This window comes from Ovis aries, chromosome X (genome assembly GCF_016772045.2).
Source record: "Ovis aries strain OAR_USU_Benz2616 breed Rambouillet chromosome X, ARS-UI_Ramb_v3.0, whole genome shotgun sequence".
Taxonomy (NCBI): Eukaryota; Metazoa; Chordata; class Mammalia; order Artiodactyla; family Bovidae; genus Ovis; species Ovis aries.
Window position 1 is genome coordinate 5,182,686 of NC_056080.1, and position 22,898 is coordinate 5,205,583.

At 40.8% G+C, this 22,898-nt stretch overlaps 1 protein-coding gene across 3 annotated transcripts in view; it reads left to right on the forward strand.

Annotated features, from left to right (window-relative positions):
• Positions 1-22,898, forward strand: part of LOC101117055 (zinc finger protein 160-like) — a 71,361-nt gene that overhangs the window by 10,795 nt on the left and 37,668 nt on the right. For 2 of the 3 annotated variants that reach the window (XM_027963207.3, XM_042242140.2), the window contains 2 exons: positions 3,799-3,925; positions 11,132-13,181. In XM_027963207.3, coding sequence (XP_027819008.2) covers positions 3,799-3,925; positions 11,132-12,540 — 1,536 coding nt within the window. In that variant the 3' untranslated portion in view covers positions 12,541-13,181. Of the gene's footprint in view, positions 1-3,798; positions 3,926-11,131; positions 13,182-22,898 lie in introns of those variants that run through there. The other variant, XM_042242142.2, reaches the window with a different exon arrangement.

Below are 22,898 nucleotides of genomic sequence, written 5' to 3' on the forward strand. Positions count from 1 at the left end.
TTAATTTTGCATCAGTATTTGTCAGGAGTATTGGTTTCTAGTTTTCCTTTCTTGTGTCTTTGGGAAATCATCAAACCATTAGAACCGTGCTTGCTCCATACAATTAGCAGGATTAGTGGTAATTCTTTTGTAAATGTTTGGTAGACTTTGGTCCTGTATTTTTCTTAGAGGTTTCTGACAGCTTTTTAAATCTCTCTAGTTATAATGGGCTTCCCTGGTGACTCAGATCATAAAGAATCTGCCTGCAGTGCGGGAGACCCAGGTTCTGTCCCTGGGTCGGAAGATTCCCTGGAGAAAGGAATGGCTGTCTAGTCCAGTATTCTTGTCTGGAGAAATTCCATGGACAGAGGAGCCTTGTGGGCTACGGTCCATGAGGTCACAAAGAGTCAGACATGACTGAGTGGCTAACACTTTCACTTTCAACACTTCTCAATGTTTTTATTTCTTAATAAGTAAAAGGGTTTGTATGTTTCTGAGAATTTGCCAGTACCTCCTATATTCTGTCATTTATAGGCATTATTGGTCATAGTACTTCCTTATCTTTAGAAACTTTCTTTGACCTCAGTTGTAATCACTCCTGTTTCATATCTGTTTTTAGTTATTTGAATCTTTTTTTCTCTTTTCCTAAGTCTAGGTGTGGGTTTTCCTATACAGTTTTTTCAAAACATCAACTCTTGGTTTGTTGATTTTTATATTTTTCTGCTTTCTATTTTATCTGTGGTTTAATCTTTCTTATTTACCTGTTTCCTTCTGCTAAACTTGAGTTTAGTTTGTTTTCCATTTTCTGTTTCCTAGAGGTCTAAAAATAGAGTTCAGATTTAAGATCTTTCCTCTTTTTTACTGTAAGCATTTAACAGTTCAGACTTTGCTTCTAGCACAGTCTTCTCTCTGTGTTATAAATTTTGTAATGTTGTCTTTTTGTTTTCATCCATGTATTTAAAATTTTCCATGTGATTTTTTTTCTTAGACCCATTTGTGGTGTAAGAGTGAGTTGTTTGTCCACATTTGGGGAATTTTCTTTTTTTCTTGAGTTTATTTCATTGTTGTTAGGGAAGATACTTTTATGGTATCAATCTCTTAAAGTTGTTAATTTTGGCCTAACACGTGGCCTCTCATAGAGAATGTTTTATGTGTCCTTGAGATGCACGTGTTTTATGCTTTTGTTGGGCTGTGTGATCCATACATGCCTGTTCAACTTGGGCGTTGAAATCTCATACTGTTCCTGTGCCACTATTTCTGTCTTCCTTTCCCTTAATGTCTGCTTCTTTTTTCTGAGATATCTAATGTTAGATGTGTATATATTTTTACTTGTTACAGCGTTTTGGTAAGGTGACGGTTTTACCGTTATACGATGTATCTCATTGCACTTTTGTTTTTGTTCAGTTTGTTCTGTCTGATGTGACAGTCTCCCCTGCTCTCTTTAGGATGGACTGTCTGTTTCCGTCCTTTCTCTTTTCGCCTTTCCGCGTCCTTAGGTGTATGAGTACTACCTGTTTCAATTCTCTGACAAACTCTGTGTCTCTTGCCCTGGGTTTTTCCTCCTGTTACTTCTAGTGGCCCCTGCTCATGCGCATCGTAGGGTGGTGAAAGACAGGCACCCTGGACACTGAAATTTCGGAAGGAATATATTGAATGTTTCCTTCCCATCATGATGTTTCTTGAGATAGTCTTGCTTAATAACTATATATTTTTTTCCATATTCTTTTTTGCCATGATTTTTAATTCTCCAAGAAGTTTTTTTACTTTACTATTGTGATTATTTTTTTTTTGTCATAATCTAATGACTCTTCTAATTTCAAATCACTGTTTCATTAATGGGAAAAAAAGCAAAGAAAGTCTTTGGCTTCTGTTAATGCCTTGCTATGTAAATTTAAATGGATAAAATTGTATTTGTAGTTCTGTATATGGTAATTTTATTATGAATTGAGTTCAGGTATTTTTTTTTTAATGTTTTTACCAGTTTTCTTTTGGTAGCCTAGTATAGAATCCTGTTGATAAACTCAGCTGAATACAGAAAATACATTTTTATCGTCTGAAAGATGCCAAAATACATGTGAATAAAAAATACATGCGGGTGATATAAAATTGTCCAATGAATCTGTCAAGAGACAAATCCTCTCATTTCAGTTAATTTTTTATAGATATGTATGCATGCATGTGCAAGTCTGTGGTTTAGATAGAAGACATCATGATTTTAAAACTACATACCACCTTTTTTTTCAGTTGAAATTATGTCATCAGTATAATCTGTGGCCTTGAAATTTTCTAAACAATCCTGTTAGTGTTTTAAGTAGTAAATTACTAGCAGTTGTGTTTCTGTATCTACATCTCTAAAGACCTTTCGTGCCGTTCCACACTGTTCACCTTGGACTGTGGGGGTTTTTTTGTTTGTTTTCTTTTTTTTAATATTAATACAGTATTTATTTGTCTTCCTTCTGTCAAACCCTGAGCCCACCACTTTCCCCAGGCTGCCTGGGGAGTTCCAGGAAAGGGAACATACAGGGCAGACACAGGAGAAAGAACTCTGGGAGGTGGAAAGAGCCCCTTCACATCGTGCAGAAGATGAGCCAGACCACCATCAGCCAAAAGAGCCCCATGGCCTTTGAGAGGGCCAAGCCCGTGGCGTAGAAGAGCTACTGTTTCAGGGAAGGGTTCCTGGCGTAACAGTGATGAGGCTCCCGAACACAGTCCCACTTCCAGCCCTGGAGCCAGCCAGCCCTGCTGTGGCAGCTCCAGCTCCAGGGAACTTGGCTGCTGTGTCAGAGTCCTTTGAAATGGCACTGATTTGGAAGCTGTGGCTAGGGATAAGTGAGATGGTCCGGGGACCTAGGGCTGCCAAGCTGCTGTGGCTCTCATCAGTCAGTATCTCCGATCCTTCACCACCACTGCGGACAGTGATCATTCCACAGAGGGAAGAGGTTCTCCCGATTAGGGAAGGGATAGACACGAATTTGGCGCAGGTGTCCATTTTCAAGGGATGAAGGCCCAAGGCCCGAGAGCTGCTCCCCGTGCAGACAAGACAGAGGGGCAGGGAAGAGTCTCACCTTGGACTTCTTTCAAGTTTTCTTTACGAGCCCCCTGTCAAAGGACTTGTAATGTTCTCTGTATTAACTGTTAGATGCGTAAGCTTCAGTTGCTGAGCCCCAGCTTCTGAGTTCAGGTGCTTCATGTAACATTTCTTACCTGCTTGATCTGAGTCGAGTTTCTCAGAGTGTCTGTGACACAGGTTTTCTTCTGTAAGGTGGGAACAGAGCGTTCTTTAATGAGCTATTATATTGATGACAGGTTCTTGCCTGTAAAGTACTTATTTAATGCTTAGAGTAATACTACAGTAATTTAGGGCAACAGGAAGCCTTCAGACACTTTTGGTCCTTGCTGCTGTTATCAACGTCATAACTGAAACTTTTGACCTTTCCATTAAAAGTGCCGTGGACTTTGTCGTCTCTGAAGACACCACTCATGCTGTACGTCATCTAGATAATGAGTTGCACTCACTGGGTAGAACATAATATCTGACACTTCTGTATAGACAATACAGTGTTGAGTTTTATTCATATATATTTCATGGATTTTGAACAATGATGAAAAATCCATATTAATTGGAGGATCTCATAAGGCCTTAGGAAAAAGCATTAGAAATTAAGATTAGAGATGCATAATTTCTCCAGATACCCCTGCAGGGATCTGTTAGAACACATACTTCAACCAAGTCAATCCTTACCCCTTACCAACCTTTCTCTTTTGCATGAAAATGAGAACTGTTCATGGCCCTTTTGGTGACGTGTTGTTTCATTTCAGGAACAACTGACCTCTGAGGATGTGGCTATCGAATTCTCTCAGGAGGAGTGGGAATTCCTGGACGCTGCTCAGAGGGCCTTGTACAGGGACGTGATGCTGGAGACCTACAGGAACCTGCTGTCCGTGGGTGAGGATGACTTCCTCCCAGAGCTGCCCTTGGGTATCTGCATTTTCCCTGTGTGCCCCTTGGGAGGTCCTGATGTCTTTCATCTGAGAGTTCTGGTGACTCGGGAATGACACAGCTTCACGAGGTTAAACTGACCGTCTTCAGACGCTGTGTCTGTTTCATGTCCCTGAGTAAGGATCACACCTGCGCCCCCTGCATTGGAAATGCAGAGGCTTAACCACTGGATCACCAGGGGAGTCCCAGAATTTCTGTTTCGGATCTGAATATCATCTCCACATTGGAGCACGAGAAAATCTCTGGACAGTGGGGAGTGATGTAAGAATACCTAAAAATAGAATGCATAAAGAAAAATGAGTATCTCAAAAGGGCTGGTTTTTTCTGTTTAGGAGTGGGGCAAGCTGGTGGATTGGATCCTCTGTGGTTGTTACTTAGAAAAATGTAAAGAGAGTAGGTAGAGAGATCATCTTTTTGATCCTTGATCCTGAGGGCAGCATATGTGAATCTCATGGGCTCTAAGCTTACCATCTGTAGGTCGAGTGCATGGTCCCAGCTCCAGATCCTGTAATGTCTGACCTTCGTGTTTATTATTTTTACGCTTGTGCTGCTCTACCCAGTCTGGGAATGTCAGCTGTTCCCAATGTTCCATTCTCCTTACTTTGTATCATTTTACGTCTTGAATTTCTTTGAAATATATTCCTGAGGGTCTGAAGTTTTATCTGGTTTCCTTGCTGTGATAATCCACCTATGTTTAATTGGCAGCCTCTGCTGAGTGTCTGTGGAGTGGATTTACTAGGCAATAGAAAACTGTGATGGAGACACTGTTCCTAATGTTATTTTCTTGCTCTGTACAAAGTCACCACTTGAAGCTATCTAGCAGAGTGGTCAGTATGTTCTAGGATGATGAGAGAGAAAGTATCACGAGAGCCTGATACATCTTCCCAGGTTATTTTCTGGCTTTGGAGACTCTGTCAAGGGCACCGTGACAGTGTTGTTCATGTGCATCAAGGACCGTATATTTTAGCGTCTACTGTAAATGGTATGGGAATTTATCCCAGGGCAACTTTGTCCAAGTTCACATTCTCATATCTATGGGGCTATTGGCTGCACTGATGTTCTCTGCATTGTAGGTATTTTTTTTTTTTTAATTTTACCATTGAGTTCAAATTTCTGTGTTACTCTTCATGTTTCTGTTTTGTATCTGCAATGCGTTGGCTGGTTGATTGGGGAATGGTCCGTATGTTGGAACTGGTGATCAGTCCCTCTTAAAATTTTTATATATATATTCTTTGTACTCATTTATTATCAGACGTATGATTTCCACATATTTTCTCTTTTACTGTTGATTGTCTTTTCAAACTCACTGCACTTTAATGCACAGTAGTTTATAATTTTGATATAGTCCAGTTTATTAATATCTGGTTTTATTTTGTGGCCTGTGCTTTTGGTGTTATATCTGGTAAATCATTTGTGGGTCCAACTTCCAGAAACATTTCCTGCACGTTTACTTCTAGGACTTTTATACATTTGGGACATAGGTTTAGGTCTTTGAACCATTTTGAGTTCGTTTTTGTCTGCAGTGTAAGATAATGTTCCAAGTAAATTCTTTCGCTGGTGGGTATTCAGTTTTGTCAACACGTCTCGTTTCATAGACTGCTCCCCCCATTTAGTAGTTTTTACACCCTTGTGAAACATCTTTTGAACATCTCCGCAAGAGCTGTTTTTGGTTTTGTTTTAACCATTCTTTTTAGGTCTGCTGCTGCTGCTGGCTGCTAAGTCACGTCGGTTGTGTCCGACTCTGCGGCCCCACAGACGGCAGCCCACCAGGATTCTCCAGGCAAGAACACTGGAGTGGGTTGCGATTTCCTTCTCCAGTGCATGCACCCACGCGTGCACGCTAAGTCGCTTCAGTCGTGTCCGACGCTGTGCAGCCCCACAGACGGCAGCCCACCAGGCTCCTCTGTCCCTGGGATTCTCCAGGCAAGAACACTGGAATGGGTTGCCATTTCCTTCTCCACTTTTTAGGTATAGTTAATTTACAATGTTGTGTTTCAGGTACACAGCAGTTTACAAGATACTCAGTGTAGTTCCCGGAGCTATATCGTAGGTTCTTGTTATCTATCTATTTTGTATATACATTAGTTTGTATATATTCAGACTGCTAATTTATCTCTCCCTTTCCAGCCCCCATCACCATCCTGTACTATCCCCTTTGGTAACCATAAGTTTGTTTTTTATTCTGGTGAGTTTATTTTGTGAATAAGTTCATTTGTATCATTCATTTCAGTTCAACATATAATATCCTCTGATATTTGTCTTTCTCTGATTTCACTTAGAATAATCCCTAAGTCTGTCTGTATTGCTGCAAAAGGCATTACTTCATTGTGTTTTATGCTGTGAAGGTGGCAACCCACTCCAGTGTTCTTGCCTGGAGAATTTCATGGACAGGGGAGTCCGGCAGGCTGCAGGCCACGGGGTCTTAAAGAGCTGGACACGGCCGAGCTACTGTTACTTCCCAATATTCCCTTGTCTATATGTACCAGATATTCTTTCTCCCTTTGTCTGTCAGTGAACATTTAGGTTGCTGCCGTGTTTTGGCTGGTGTAAATAGTGCTGCTAAATACATTGGTGTGCATGTATCATTTTGAATTAGTTTTCATCCTTTCTGGATATATGCCCAGGATTGGAATTGCTGGTTCCTCTGATAGCTCTATTTTTAGTTCTTTATGGAACCTCCACGCTATTTTCCAAAGTGGCAGTACCAATTTATGTTCCTTCCAGCAGTGTAGGAGGGTTCTCTTTTCTCCACACCCTCTCAAGCATTTGTTTGTTTGATGGTGGTCATTCTGACCAGTGGGAGGTGATACATTTTTGTGGTTTTGATTTGCATTTCTCTCATAAGTAGAGACGTGGAACATCTTTTCAGGTGCCTGTTGGCCATCTATTTGTCTCCTTTGGAGAAATATCTGTTTTGATCTTCTGCTCATTTTTTGATCGGATTGTTTGTTTGTTTTGATATTAAGCTGTATGAGCTATTTGTATATGTTGGAAATAAATCCCTTATAGGTAGCATTATTTGCATATAGTCTCCTAGTCCAGAAGTTGTCATTTTGTTCTTTTTTGGTTTCCTTTACTTTGCAAAAAGGTTTTAAGTTGAATTAGGTCTCATTTGTTTGATTTTGCTTTTATTACTGTGACTGTTAAGACATAGATCCAGCAACATATTGCCAGTGTTTTGCATTTGTTTTCCACTATGAATTTTATACTATCTGGTCTTGCATTTAGATGTTTAATACATTTTGGGTTTATTTTTGTATGTGGTGTTAGAGGATGTTATAGTTTCATTCTTTTTCATGTAACTGTCCATTTATCCCAGCATCACTTATTAAAGAGACTTCTTCATTCTATATTCTTTCCCCCTTTGTTATAGAATAATTGACCATAAGTAAATTGGTTTGTTTCTGGGTTTTCTCTCCTGCTCTACTGATCTCTGTTTCCGTTTTGTGCCATTATCATACTACTTCCCTGGTGGCTCAGGTGGTAAAGCGCCTGCCTGCAGTGCAGGAGACCCAGGTTCAGTCCCTGGGTCAGGAAGATCTCCTGGAGAAGGAAATGGCAACCCACTTCAGTATTCTTGCCTGGAAAATCCCATGGACAGAGGAACCCGGTAGGCTGCAGTCCATGGGGTCACAAAGAATCGGACACGACTGAGCGACTTCACTTCCACTTTGATGACTGTAAGTTTGTAGTATAGTCTAAACTGAGAGAACATGATTCCTCCATCTCTTCCTTCTCAAGATCATTTTAGATATCAGAGTCTTTTGTATTTGGTACAGATTAAGTTTTTCTTTGTTTTATGAAATATGTCATTGTTAATTTGACAAGGGTTGCATTGAATATGTAGATTGCCTTGGACAGTATGGTCATTTTGACAGTGTTACTTCTTTCAATCCAAGAACATGGTGTATGTTTCCATCTGTCTGTGTCATCTTTGGTATCAGTCATCAGCATCTTGTAGTTTTATGAGTACAGTTCTTTTGACTTTTTAGGTAGGTGTATTCCTTAGAATTGTGTTCTTTCGTATGAGATGGAGAATGGGATTGTTTCACTAACTTCACTTTCCGATGTTTCACTAACTTCACTTTCCGATGTATCATTATTAGAGTATAGACATGCAGCAGTTTTCGGATATGTTGTATCCAGCAAGGTTCCTCTGTTCATTGATGAGGTCTAGTAGTCATCTGGTGGCATCTTCGGGATTTTCTGTGTGTAGCACCATACTCACAGTTTAGCTTCTTTTTTATTTTTATTTACCTTGAATTCCTTTTATTTCTTTTCCTTTTCTGATTGTTGTGGCTAGGACTTCCAAAAATGTGTTCAATAAAAGTGGCAATAGTGAACATTCTTGTCTTATTCAGGTTGTTAAGGGTAATGCTTTTGGTTTTTCCCTGTTGAGTATGATGTTAGCTGTGTGTTTGACATATACAGTCTTTAATTATGTTGAGGTAGGCTCCATCTGTGCTGACTTTCTGAAGGGTTTTTTTTTTTTTTAATCATAGATGGCACTTGAATTTTGTCAGAAGCTTTTCTGCATCTAATGATCATCATAGGTTTTTAGTCTTCAGCTCTTACTGGGGTGCATCCTACTGGTTAACTTGTGGATATTGAGAGGTCTTGCATCCCTGCAATAAATCCCGCTTGATCATGATGTGGTCCTTTTATGCTTTAGTAACTGTTTGAAACTGCTCTTTTGAACTCAGGGAAGATCCAGGAGAATGAAGCCTTTTTCTACAAAAAGGAGTTGGATCCCTCAGAAAGGCTTTTGTAACTGGGAAGGTCCTCCAGAGTCAGTTTCAATCCCTCCTTTTCTTTGATACTCCTCAATCTTGAGATGAACATGTGTGGAAGAAGAAACGAAATAAATGTCCAGTAGAGAGGTTAATCATACTTGGCAGAGGAACCCAGATTTAGATAGCCTTTTCCTGGATTTTCCTTCTAATTTCGGCTAATAAGATTGTTACACAATATCTGGGAATATTGTATATGTTTTTCTTGAATATAAGCATTCCATTGTAACTTACAAAAGTCACAGTTGGATACATTACATTGTAAATAGTATGTATAACAGGTATTATCCTGCTTTTCCATATATCACAGTCACTTTTAAAATCTCTCTTGCTTCTGTCCCCTACCCATAGTATAATGCCCATAAACTTGCTGAACCAGTTCTTTTCTTTTAAGGTCAGTATATTAGTTTGTGCTCTCAGTTATTTTCACAAAGACATGCAGTCACAAGCTGATATCTGACATAAACCTGTGTGCCCTATGCTCCACGCAGTCCCTTTCTTAGTCCTGACCATTCCTTACATAGTACCTTGATATGGACGGAAACATCGTTCTTACCTACGACATCCCTCCACCTTCTACATACTCTCACTGTAAAGACCATCTCTGGTCATTTATGGAACAAGTTTCTCAGGACATGACCTAGATCACTCTGTGCATCCGTGATGACTCACAACCCATTTTGAGATGGGATCACTGAATAATAGTTAAACAGACTACTTCTGTCTTGTATCTTCCTTGAGATTTTCCGAGTTCCTTGTATTTTTAAAAAATAGTTTCTAATCTATTCTTTCGGTGGGTGGTCATGTTGACAAATAAGTTTGCTCCGTCTGTAGGTTCAGATTCATTTCCCGCTTCTCTTGCCACTTTGTGTACCAATTGGGTGTGTCTCCTGCTCTGATTAGAGAAAAACATGGTATTTTACCTCAAGCCTTTCAAAGCAAATGAGTGCGGTCAGTTGGCTTATAGTAATGCATGTTTTATAGTAAATACTCAAAATTTACTTTTGTTTAAAAAAGGTAATATCTATATTCTGTCATGTTCTTTATGATATGACTCTATCTACATTCTATCTTTTTAAAATTTTATTAATTTTTTAATTGAAGGGTAATTGCTTTACAGAATTTTGTTTTCTGTCAGACTTCAGCTACATTATATCTTGTATGCTTTTCACTGGCAACATTTTTCAGCACTATTGTGTCAGACCCAAGTCAACAAATACACAAAGCACTCACTTTTTATTATATTTTGGTGCCATTAAACCCGATAATCAAGAATAGTGCATGGCTAGAGAGAAGCCTTCCTTGGCGGCTCAGTGGTAAAGAATTCACCCGCTGATGCAGCGAGATGCAGGTTTGATCCCTGAGTCGGGAGGGTCCTGTGGAGAAGGAAGTGGCAGCCCGCTCTACTATTCTTGCCTGGGAAATCCCGCCTGGAAAATCCCATGGATGGAGGAGCCTGCTAGGCTGCAGTCCATGGGGTCGCTAAGAGACTGAGCAACTTCACTTTTACTTTTCGCTTTCATGCATTGGAGAAGGAAATGGCAACCCCCTCCACTATTCTTGCTTGGGTAATCCCATGGACAGAGGAGTCCAGTGGGCTACAGTCCACAGTGTCACAGAGAGGCAAACACAACTGAGCGACTGAACAACAGCAACATAGGTGGGGATTGCTTTGTTTATTTGCTGTTAGAAAACTGGTGACTATTTTACATCTTAATTTATGTCATTTATAGATGGTGGTCTTTTCGCATGTATTCTGCAATACAGCTGACACATACTACTTGTTCACATTGTAAAGTGCCTTTTCTTTTTGGGTGCATGGTTCTATAGCAGATTTAGAAAACTGTGTTGTTTCCAAAAACTTGTTTTAGTCATAGTCTTCATTTTCTCATTTGTTTTCAATGGTAAACAACCAATTATGAATAGTTAATTATTAATTGGGTAAGCTTGGTTTTGGATTATTTACTGTTATATAATATGTTGTTTATAATTTATTTATGTACAGTAAATATGCAGAATACAATGATAGTATAATATTTTTCTTTTCAATTTGAGACAACTGTGGTTTGACACGTTCCTAGGGGTTCTGGTAGAAAAATACCCTGTTTTTGAGAGTTGGCCTAAGATTGTCCAATGTGGGTGTGTTTGGCATATGGTTTTTAAAACTAGGCTACCTTAACAGTGAATTTATGTTATCATGCTTTCTTAAGTTAAAAATTCTGTTCCTTGAAACTTCAGGTCAACATTGTGGTGTTTCATAACTTGGTGTAAGTATTACTTTTGGTGTAATATATATTCAACATGAAAGATTTATTTTTGAAATATTGTGAGCAGGATACCTGTGGTTCTTTTTATCTTGTAGATATCTCTCCTACACATGTGACCAAGCATTTACAACCCAAAGCGACCAGTGATAAACGAGAAACATTCCAAACATTGATGCTGGGAAACCCTGAAAGCTGTGAAATCGAACGCTTTAATCTTTGGGAAAGTCAGGAAAATATGTGTGACTTTGAGTGTCTGCAGAGAGATGACAAAAGAAATTACAAAGGCGCGCCTGTAAGCCTTAATGGAAATGTGCCTGATGGAAGAGATTTGCATGATAGAAAGGATGCAGGAATCAAGCCCTTTGGAAACAGGCTTGGATTTAACTTCCAGGATAAACTGCAGATATTTCAAACTGGAGGGATAATTTCTGAATATAATGAAGTTAAGAGATCTGTCAACAACAGTTCCTCATTTTCACCACTTCAGAGAATTCCTCCTTGTGCCCAAACCAGTGTTTCTAATATATATGGGAGTGATGTTGTGGATCCTTCAGGAATAACACAAGACCTCAAAGCACAGAGGGAAAAACCTTACAAATGTAATGAGTGTGGGAAAGCCTATCGTAAGGGCTCATACCTCATTAAACATCAGGCCATCCATATAAGAGAGAAATCACATAAATGTGAAGTATGTGACAGATTGTTTGATCAAAGTTCACAGCTTGCACGTCATTTGAAAATTCATTCTGAAGTGAAATGTTACAAATGTAATGAGTGTGGCAAAAACTTTAATGATAGCTCCACCCTTGCTAAACATCAGATAATCCACTCAGGAGCAAACTTACATAAATGTGGTATATGTGGTAAAATCTTTGGTCAGAATTCATTGCTTGTAAGTCATCAGAATATCCATGCAAGAAAGAGAAGTTACCAGTGTAATGAGTGTGGCAAAACCTTTACTGACAGCTCAAACCTCAGGAGACATCAGAAAATTCATACAGGAAAGAAATTATTTAAATGCGATATATGTGACAAGGTCTTCATCCGAAATGCACACCTTGCTGGCCATCAGAGGGTTCATACTGGAGAGAAACCTTACAAATGTAATGAATGTGGCAAGCACTTCAGTCAGCCTTCACAGTTCATAAGTCATAAGAGATTTCATACTGGAGAGAGACCTTACAAATGTGATGAGTGTGGCAAGGCCTTTCGTGTAAAGTCAATCCTTTTAAGTCATCAGACAGTTCATACTGGAGAGAAACCTTACAAATGCGATGAGTGTGGAAAAGTCTTCGGTCAAAAACCACATCTTCGACTTCACTGGAGAATTCATACTGGAGAGAGACCTTTCAAATGTAATGAGTGTGGCAAGTTCTTCAGTCGAAATTCACACCTTACAAGTCATCGGAGAATACATATAGAGAAACCTTTCAAGTGTTTCGAGTGTGGAAAATCCTTTACTCAGGTCTCAGCACTCACTAAACATCAGAAAATCCATACATGAGAGAAACTCTTGTGAATGTGGTATATGGTAGAAGTCTTCAAAATTCACAGTTCAAAATTCACACCCTACTGTTGGTCAGAGAATTCACACTGCTGAGAAACCATACAAATATCACGAGTGTGGCAACATCTTGGGCTTCATGAGAAAATTCATACTGGATAGAAGCCAGATATATATGCGTTTATTAGTCAGGTCTTTAGAACATGAATTCATTCTGGAAAGATTCCTCATCAATTTCACAGATGTGGAAAAAGAAAAAACAAAAACAAAAACACCATCCTCACAGCTAACATCTTACCAGTAGTATCAGAGTATTTATCCTGGAGAAAACACACAGCAATGTAATGTGTGTGGCAAGGATCTTACCCAAAAGTCACAAGACAGGAATATAGTGGAGCCATACTTCCCAGACTCAGTGGTTGAAGCAAATCCTTTACCCTTTTCACTATATGTATTCTCTGATGATTTTAGTTCAGACACTCAGCAACTGCAGTTAAGTCCATATTTGAAGAGAAGCTATAGAGATCTTTTCATGTAAAAGAAACCCGAATTCTAACTTGGCAAAGAGGATTCTTTGGGACAGTATCCCACCATCTTTTTGGTCTCCTGGCTTTCTGAATAAAGTCACTATTCCTTGCCCAGCAAGTAGTCGCTCAGTTTATTGGCGTGCTGTGTGGTGAGCTCTAAGAGCTTGACTTTAGTAAAACATTGATCAGACGCATTTGCTACATGCGTTTCACGATGGTCTCTGGGAAGGAATCAGTGAGATGAAGGGGCTGACTTCATGAGATACGAATCATTACATCCATGTTTCCTGGAAAAATACACAGCCTAAATTATGAAATTCAATAGCGTGTGTGAATTAGCAACAGGGAGGGTGGGAAATAATGTTAAACTAGTACATGACTCGTCATGGTCAGTAGGATCAGGAAGCCCTTCTCTATGTAGTCCAGCCTGTTATAAAACATAATGTTCTACCAACTGACCTTGAACAGAGCAGGCAAGATTTTAAAAGGCCTGGGCTTGGAGGAGAGGGACAGTTTCCAGGAACTGATGGTGTGCTAGGAACAATGCATAGGAAAAGGGTCATGTTCTCCATTGGATAGAAATAGCTGTTGGATGTATGATTAAAGAAGAGTTACTCTTATTTGTGGAAATTGAAGACAGAGCTGTCACAGTCTTTGTAGACCGGGACCTGGGGGCGGGAGTCGACGAGAAGAAGGAAGCAGGGGACCCAAGTGTCGAGTGAAACAAGGGTGCTTTATTTGCAATAACGCATGTTTCTATATCTTCATACAAGGCAGCTGTAGGCAGTAAAAAAAATAAATGAGGAAAAAGAAAGCCAAGCAAATAACAATCTTGAAAGGGCCAAGAAAGCATTCCATATGCTGAGTAAGAGGGGCATAACTGAATAGATTACCTTCAAGTGAAAGGTCACTGAAGGGAGTCACTGAAAGGAGTCCAAGCAGATGCCCTTTCTCATGACCTCAGTCCTGAGAGCTACGTGCAGCTCTGCTCATTGCTGCTTTCCAGGAACTGATAAGGAATAGAGTCCTTGAGAAACACAAAAGAAGAAACTAACATATTGGATCCTTTAAAGTTGAACATCTCCTGACAGTTCCCTCTTTTTTATTTTTTCATAATTGGAGATGACTGTAGATACTTTTGTGAAAAAGGCCCTGACCAAGTGAGTTTGTTTAGTTTGAACAATTTTAGTTGAAAGCCATCAGTATATTACAAATATAATCACCAGGATAATTATCAACATTATAGTTCCAGATCCAATACTATGTGTAATGCTTTGAAGCCATCTTCGAGGGTCTCGCCCAGATAATTGACCAGCTAGCTGTTCAGCTAAGGTTTCCAAACCTTTGGAAGAGGGTAGACTTTTAGAGAAGGTTTGAAGGATTTCCTTTTGCAACAATTGTGCACATTTCAGTTCAGATCAGTCGCTCACTCTTTGTGACCCGATTAATCACAGCACACCAGGCCTCCCTGTCCATCACCAACTCCTGGAGTTCACTCAGACTCATGTCCATAGAGTCGGTGATGTCATCCAGCCATCTCATCCTTTGTCATCCCCTTCTCCTCCTGCCCCCAATCCCTCCCAGCATCAGGGTCTTTTCCAATGAGTCAACTCTTCGCACGAGGTGGCCAAAGTATTGGAGTTTCAGCATCAGCATCAGTCCTTCCAATAAACACCCAGGACTGACGTCCTTCAGGATGGACTCTTTGGATCTCCTTGAGTCTCCAAGGGACTCTCAAGAGTCTTCTCCAACACCACAGTTCAAAAGCATCAAATCTTTGGCACTCAGCTTTCTTCACAGTCCACCTCTCAAATCCATACATGACCACAGGAAAAACCATAGCCTTGATTAGATGGACCTTTATTGGCAAAGTAACGTCTCTGCCTTTTAGTATGCTATCTAGGTTGGTCATAACTTTCCTTCCAAGGAGTAAGCGTCTTTTAATTTCATGGCTGCAGTCACCATCTGCAGTGATTTTGGAGCCCCCAAAAATAAAGTTTGACACTGTTTCCACTGTTTCCCCATCTTATTTCCCATGAAGTGATGGGACCAGATGCCATGATCTTCGTTTTCTGAATGTTGAGCTTTAGGCCAACTTTTTCACTCTTCTCTTTCACTTTCATTAAGAGGCTTTTTAGCTCCTCTTCACTTTCTGCCATAAGGGTGGTGTCATCTGCATATCTGAGGTTATTGATATTTCTCCCAGCAGTCTTGATTCCAGCTTGTGCTTCTTTCAGCCCAGTGTTTCTCATGATGTACTCTGCATCTAAGTTAAATAAGCAGGGTGACAATATACAGCCTTGACGTACTCCTTTTCCTATTTGGAACCAGTCTGTTGTTCATGTCAGTTCTAACTGTTGCTTCCTGACCTGCATATAGCTTTCTCAAGAGGCAGGTCAGGTGGTCTGTATTCCCATCTCTTTCAGAATTTTCCACAGTTTATTGTGATCCACATAGTCAAAGGCTTTGGCATAGTCAATAAAGCAGAAATAGATGTTTTTCTGCAACTCTCTTGCTTTTTCCATGATCCAGCAGATGTTGGCAATTGGATCTCTGGTTCCTCTGCCTTTTCTAAAACCAGCTTGAAAATCTGGAAGTTCACAGTTCACATATTGCTGTAGCCTGGCTTGGAGAATGTTGAGCATCACTTTACTAGCGTGTGAGATGAGTGCAATTGTGTGGTAGTTTGAGCATTCTTTGGCGTTGCTTTTCTTTGGGATTGGAATGAAAACTGACCTTTTCCAGTCCTGTGGCCACTGCTGAATTTTCCAAATTTGCTGGCATATTGAGTGCAGCACTTTCACAGCATCATCTTTCAGGATTTGAAACAGCTCAACTGGAATTCCATCACCTCCACTAGCTTTGTTCATAGTGATGCTTTTTAAGGCCCACTTGACTTCACGTTCCAGGATGTCTGGCTCTAGGTGAATGATCACCATCGTGATTATCTGGGTCATGAAGCTCTTTTTTGTACAGTTCTTCCGTGTATTCTTGCCACCTCTTCTTAATATCTTCTGCTTCTGTTAGGTCCATTGCCGGGGTCCAGCCCTGGTGGATCCAGGGCAATTCGAAACAGGGACGGAGTCGGCGGTTAGGAAAGAATTATTTAATTAGAGATATAAAGAGAGATTAGGGAAGAATAGTGTAGTGAGAGAGAGGAGAGAAAATAGAGGAGAAAAAGAGGCTGTATTCCTTGGTTTACATAGAAAGCCAACAAAGCCCCGAGACAAGGGACTTGCACCATCTACGTAGGGCCGCAGGCGCCCACTTGAATACCGGAGGGTGCCCCACCTTGGGCTCCCTCTCGCGTGGGTCTTAGAAGCCCAGGCAATAAGTAGACACAGCGAGCCTCTATGCTCCAGAAGGGAATCAACCAGAAAATAGAGTAAGAAAAGAAGACACAGGGGGAGCCAGATTTCCGAGAAACTGGTCCGTCTCTTTGTTTTCCAGGAAAGCTTTTATACTTCAAGTTGTACATAGAGATCAACGGATAATACAAAGTCATGCAGGGTCAGCAGCCCTGACCCTTATCGAGACCAGGCTTTCTCTCTGCATACCTAGCTGTATACACAGGTCTTAGAGGTGATTTGCATCATCTTCTGGCCAGGAGGCCTATTAGCATTTTATGGCCCTTTTCTGATAAGGGTCTGTCAACCAGAAACCTTATTTGCCTTAAAAGTTCTTACTAAAGTCTGGTGTCACTCTCAGAAAGCACTAATTAAGGTTGCATTCTTACATAGCAAGGACACAACAATTTATAACAAAGAAAGAGGAGTATAGTAATTTATAACAAAGAGAAAATTCATTAACTCAAAAGTCTAGTATTGCTAATATCAAAACAACTATATTCCTTTTTCTACATCCCAATTACCTTGATTAATATCCTCCAGGTGCCTAAAAGATAAAGGATATGGAGGCCTGGTGGCAATCATTAACTCAACAATGAAACCCTTCACCAATGTAATTCTTAGCTCTTTAAAAAGACTTTAATATCTTTAAGATGTTTTAAGCTTCCCGTGCCTCTCGAGGTTGGGGGGCTATAAACAATGACATGCTTAGCTGTAAAAGTCCGGGTAAACCTGTCAGGCATGTTAGAGAGCCATCAGAGGGGTTTGAGCTGAGACACTCCTTTTATATGCAGGAGACTCTTAACTGGAGCTCTAAGTTAAGTTTTTCCAGAGAAAGGTGGTCAAGGATAGCCCCCTGTTAATGTCATAGGAGTTGGTGAAAGTCATAAAATAATAAGACAGACATTCTGGTTTTGGAGTAGATGCTCGAGAAGTTCCAGGGGGCGCCCACGAGGCCTGATCCCGCCTTTGCATGTCAGGCCCCTTCCTCATGACCTTTGCCATGGGCGGGATTCCCCATGCTGGCTCCCAGCAGTCCATACCATTTTTGTCCTTTATTGAGCCCATCTTTGCACGAAATCTTCCCTCGGTATCTCTGATTTTCTTGAAGAGATATCTAGTTTTTCCTGTTCAGTTGTTTTCCTCTATTTCTTTGCATTGATCGCTGAGGAAGGCTTTCTTATCTCTCCTTGCTGTTCTTTGGAACTCTGCATTCAGATGCTTATGTCTTTCCTTTTCTCCTTTGCTTTTCACTTCTCTTCTTTTCACAGCTATATGTAAGGCCTCCTCAGACAGCCATTTTGCTTCTTTGCATTTCTTTTCCGTGGGGATGGTCTTGATCTCTGTCTCCTGTGCAATGTCATGAACCTCCATCCATAGTTCATCAGGCACTCTCTCTATCAGATCTAGTCCCTTAAATCTATTTCTCACGTCCACTGTATAATCATAAGGGATTTGATTTAGGTCATACCTGAATGGTGTAGTGGGTTTCCCTACTTTCTTCAATTTAAGCCTGAATTTGGCAATAAGGAGTTCATGATCTGAACCACAGTCATCTCCCAGTCTTGTTTTTGCTGACTGTATAGAGTTTCTCCATCTTTGGCTGCAAAGAATATAATCAGTCTGATTTTGGTGTTGACCATCTGGTGATGTCCATGTGTAGAGTCTTCTCCTGTGTTGTTGGAAGAGGGTGTTTGCTATGACCAGGGCATTTTCTTGGCAAAACTCTATTAGTCTTTGCCCTGCTTCATTCCACATTCCAAGGCCAAATTTGCCTGTTACTCCAGGTGTTTCTTGACTTCCTACTTTTGCATTCCAGTCCCCTATAACGAAAAGGACATCTTTTTTGGGTGTTAGTTCTAAAAGGTCTTGTGGGTCTTCATAGAACCGTTCAGCTTCAGCTTCTTCAGCATTACTGGTTGGGGCATAGGTTTGGATTACCATGATATTGAATGGTTTGCCATGGAGACGAACAGAGATCATTCTGTCGTTTTTGAGATTGCATCAGAGTACTGCGTTTCGGACTCTTTTGTTGACCGTGATGGCCACTCCATTTCTTCTGAGGGATTCCTGCCCGCAGTAGCAGATGTAATGGTCATCTGAGTTAAATTCACCCATTCCAGAAGTTCGCCGATTCCTAGAATGTCAACGTTCACCCTTGCCATCTCCTGTTTGACCACTTCCGATTTGCCTTGATTCATGGACCTGACATTCCAGGTTCCTATGCGATATTGCTCTTTACAGCATCGGACCTTGCTTCTATCACTAGTCACATCCACAGCTGGGTATTGTTTTTGCTTTGGCTCCATCCCTTCATTCTTTCTGGAGTTATTTCTCCACTGATCTCCAGTAGCATATTGAGCACCTACTGACCTGGGGAGTTCCTCTTTCAGTATCCTATCATTTTGCCTTTTCATACTGTTCATGGGGTTCTCAAGGCAAGAATACTAAAGTGGTTTGCCATTCTCTTCTCCAGTGGACCGCATTCTGTCAGACCTCTCCACCACGACCCGCCCATCTTGGGTGGCCGCACACGGCATGGCTTAGTTTCATTGAGTTAGATAAGGCTGTGGTCCGTGTGAGCAGACTGGATAGTTGTCTGTGATCGTGGTTTCAGTCTGTCTGCCCTCTGATGCCGTCTCTCAGTGCCTACTGTCTTACTTGGGTTTCTCTTACCTTGGATGTGGGTATCTCTTCACAGCTGCTCCAGCAAAATGCAGCCGGTGCTCCTTACCTTGGACGAGGGGTATCTCCTCACGGCCAGCCGTCCTGACCTTGAACATGGAGTAGCTCCTCTCGGCCCTCCTGCACTCATGCAGCCACCCCTCCTTGGACGTAGGGTTGCTCATTTTGGCCGCCCTGACCTCGGGCATGGGGTAGCTCCTCTCGGCCGCCGCCCCTGACCTCAGATGTGGGATAGCTCCTCTTGGCTGCCGCCCCTGACCTTGGACGTGCAGTAGCTCCTCTAGGCCTCTCCTGTGCTGTCGCAGCTTGACGACAGAGCAGTTAGTTCCCCAACCGAGAATCAAATCCATACCCCCACCCCATTGTTTTTTTTTTTTTTTTTTTCCTTTTTTCTCTGTGCTTAGTTTCACTCACTCATAGTCACATGCTGAGATTTCAAACGTTTCAGACCTCAAGCCAGAGTTCTTGGTGCAAAATGACTGCACAGATACCTCAGTTCAGAGGGCGGTATGCACACGTGCTGCACACGACACTCAATTCAAGATGGTGGCCACAGGCTGTACATGTAAGGAAGTGTTATTATGTGTATCTTGCAAATACAATTTGATTTGCTCCCAGTTGTAGGCACTATGGTTGAACCAAAGAGGAGGGATACAAAATTGAGTACAATTCCAATCGCAATTTAATAATACTTGTGTTTGTAAATCTATTAATTGATCTCCAATCCATTGGATGGCTCTTTTTAAATCCTGAATTTTATGTTGAACTTTTTCATCTATCTGAACCTATGTCCCATATAGAATGAGCATCTTTAGTCCAGTTTTGAATAGCTCTGTGTTTGAATTGAAGTTTGTAAAGCAATGTCTGTGACAGCAGCAATGGTGTAAATGGCTGTTAACCCCCAAACGCCAAGAATCAATCATCTGATGAATTGCTTAGATCGTCGGAGTAATTTAGTGAGTAACTGGGAGGTAAGTCTTGCGATGGGACCCTCTTTCCAGGGTCGTTGGAGATCTACTGGCAACCACAGACTACGTCGAGATCGAAGACTCAAAAGGGGTTCATTTTTTTAGAGGAATTAAGACATGGATACAATTTGCAATCTATACAAGTCACAGAATGTTAAGTCTTATTAAATTGTAAGTTTTCTATGGGTATAAAAAAAGGAAAGGGAACACAAGCTTGTATAAAATATGCATGATTATAATGGAAGGAATAGTTACTATGACTATGACTGGTCCCTGTGAAATATCCAGTCCAAGTTCCAGGTTTTTCAGTATTTGTAGCAAGTTTCCAGATGTCCCATTGTTCAGGCCCAATTCATTTATTGAGGACAATTTGAGGGCGAGGAGGTGCCATTCTGCCATCAAGCCAGACAAGGAGTCCTTTGTCCATTGAACTGTTGGTAATCTTCCATGTTACTTGAGTAACATAGTCACACATAATAGTGTTAATATCATCTGAGCAGTTAGATAGCTACATACCATAGGGTCCCCAATCAACAATGGTGTAATTGGCCACAAACATTAATTTCCGTGATTTAGCTTGACATCTCTCTCAATAAACAGGAGTATATTTTAAATCCTTATAATAAACACCTAACATTCCAACTTTTGTCCTTTTCCTGGAGTTTTGGTAGTATTGACATGGTTCTAATAAAAGGACAGGGCAGTAAACAGTCTGAAAAATGTGCAGAAGTTCATTTTTGGAGGCAAGATGAAAGCCCACGTTTGTTGACCAACAGTAATACATAATTTTGCTGGGCCCATGCATAAAGGAAGGATTTCACAGCCTAGAGAAATTGTTAATTAGTCTTCTTTCTTCCTCAGGATGAGAGGGCCCCTCCAAGCTCCAAGGAGGAGGCATATGTAGTAAGTCATTACTGGATACGACCAGTCCTATAGCTGTGCATTCTACAACCTGCAATAAAGCGGGGTTAGATATATAACGCTGATAAGTGTGATTAATCAGGTCAGCCTGAGCGGGGGAAGGAAAAGCAAGCAAAGCAAGCATAGCAACAAAAATATTTTCTGGATTCCGAGGCATTCCCTGTTGAGAAGCCGGATTTTCAGCTTGATTAGTCAGGGTTTTTATCTGTCCCCAAGTGGGGAGATCATAAGGTCGATGACCTTGAGTGCAGCATTTCTTAGAAATTTTTAAAGTTGCCATGGCTTGTACTGGAAACTCCTCCTCCTGGGGATTTCGCCATTTCTTCCCTGTCTTGAATGCTGGCGGCTCCCCTGGGGCGGATCTTCCGAAGAGGCAGCCAGCTGATTTCGTTGACCACATCTGGAGAAACACAAGCGTACCCCTTTCCCTGTAATATTAATTTTCCAGATTTCCATTGTTTAATCAACCCGTCTTGATACCAAATGGGCAGAGGAAGCGAGGTATCCTTCAATGCTTCGAAATGATTTTCTGCTTTTGTCAAAATATCTCCTTGTGGTAAGTTTAAAAAATTTAAAACAAATAAGCCTGTATTAACAATAGTTATAGGATTAAAGACTATATTGCGGTGGAATCTAGTAAAGTCTGATAAGTGTCAGGGGACGTTCAACTTGAAGGGATCCAATACGTTGCATTTTCTTTCTTTGTGTGCCGTCTCTCAAGGACTCTCTGTTCCTTACCAGTTTCTGGAATACAGGAACAAGCAGAGCTGCACGCAGTTCTCAGGACTGAGATCATGGGAAAGAGCACCTGCTTGGATTCCCTTCAGTGACTCTCTTCAGTGACCTTTTACTTACAGGACTATCCATTTTGTTGCAGCTGATGGAATTTCATTCTTAATGGTGGAGTAATCATTTTATTGAAGGTATAGAAGCATGCATTTCTGCAAATAAGGTACCCTTGTTTCACTGGAGAGTTGGGTGCCCATGTCTTTCTTTCCTTTGCCTTCTTTTCATCGAATCCAGTCCCCATGTACCTGTCTGTAAAGTCTGTAAAAAATGGTGCCCGAACAGGGACCTGGAGAATGCCATTGGCAAGCGGACGGAGTGACTGCACCTACGGAGGTTGCTAAGTGTGGGGATATGGGACAAACGGCTGGAAAGCCCCACCACTTTTGTACTTCATCATTTATTTAAAGTTCAAGGACTTTTGGTTTCACATCAGCGAATAGAGGCTTTATCTCCAAACAGTGGTTGAACATAATCCCTGGTTCCCCAGTGAAGGCAGTTTCAATTTAGAAATTTGGAACCAGATTAAAGAGAATGTTAAACGAGCCTCAAGACAGGGAAGAACTATTCCAATAGATTTCTGGCCCTTATGGGCTCTTATTAAAGCTGGGATTCTGCCATTTCAAGGTAATTCTAGTCTCCCCCCGATATTTGACAAGAGGCGGAACGCTTGTTACATGAATATGAATTAGATGATGAAACTTTACAAAAGGCTCAATTAGAACAACATAAAATATTTCAAAATTTCCCCACCAACCCTACCCCAAGTGCTCCTCCTTTAATACAAAGTAAATTGCAAAACAGTTTCTTACTTGTATTAGACTTGACTTACCTCTAGAGTTTTTTATACTCCCTTCTCTCCATTCCACAGCCGGACTTCTTGCCCAAGAACACTCGATAGAATGGATCTATACATATTTTAGAGGGACAAGGTCACTTACACCCCATCTGGATTTGATCACTCTAATAATTATCAATGGGATAATTAGAACTAAGACTAATTGGCTCCGATCCTCATAAAATTGTAATACCTATTAATAAATCTCAATTTGAGAATGCACTACAAACTTCTGCTGATTTCCAAATAGCCCTTCTGGAATATTTTAGACAAATTTCATTTCATT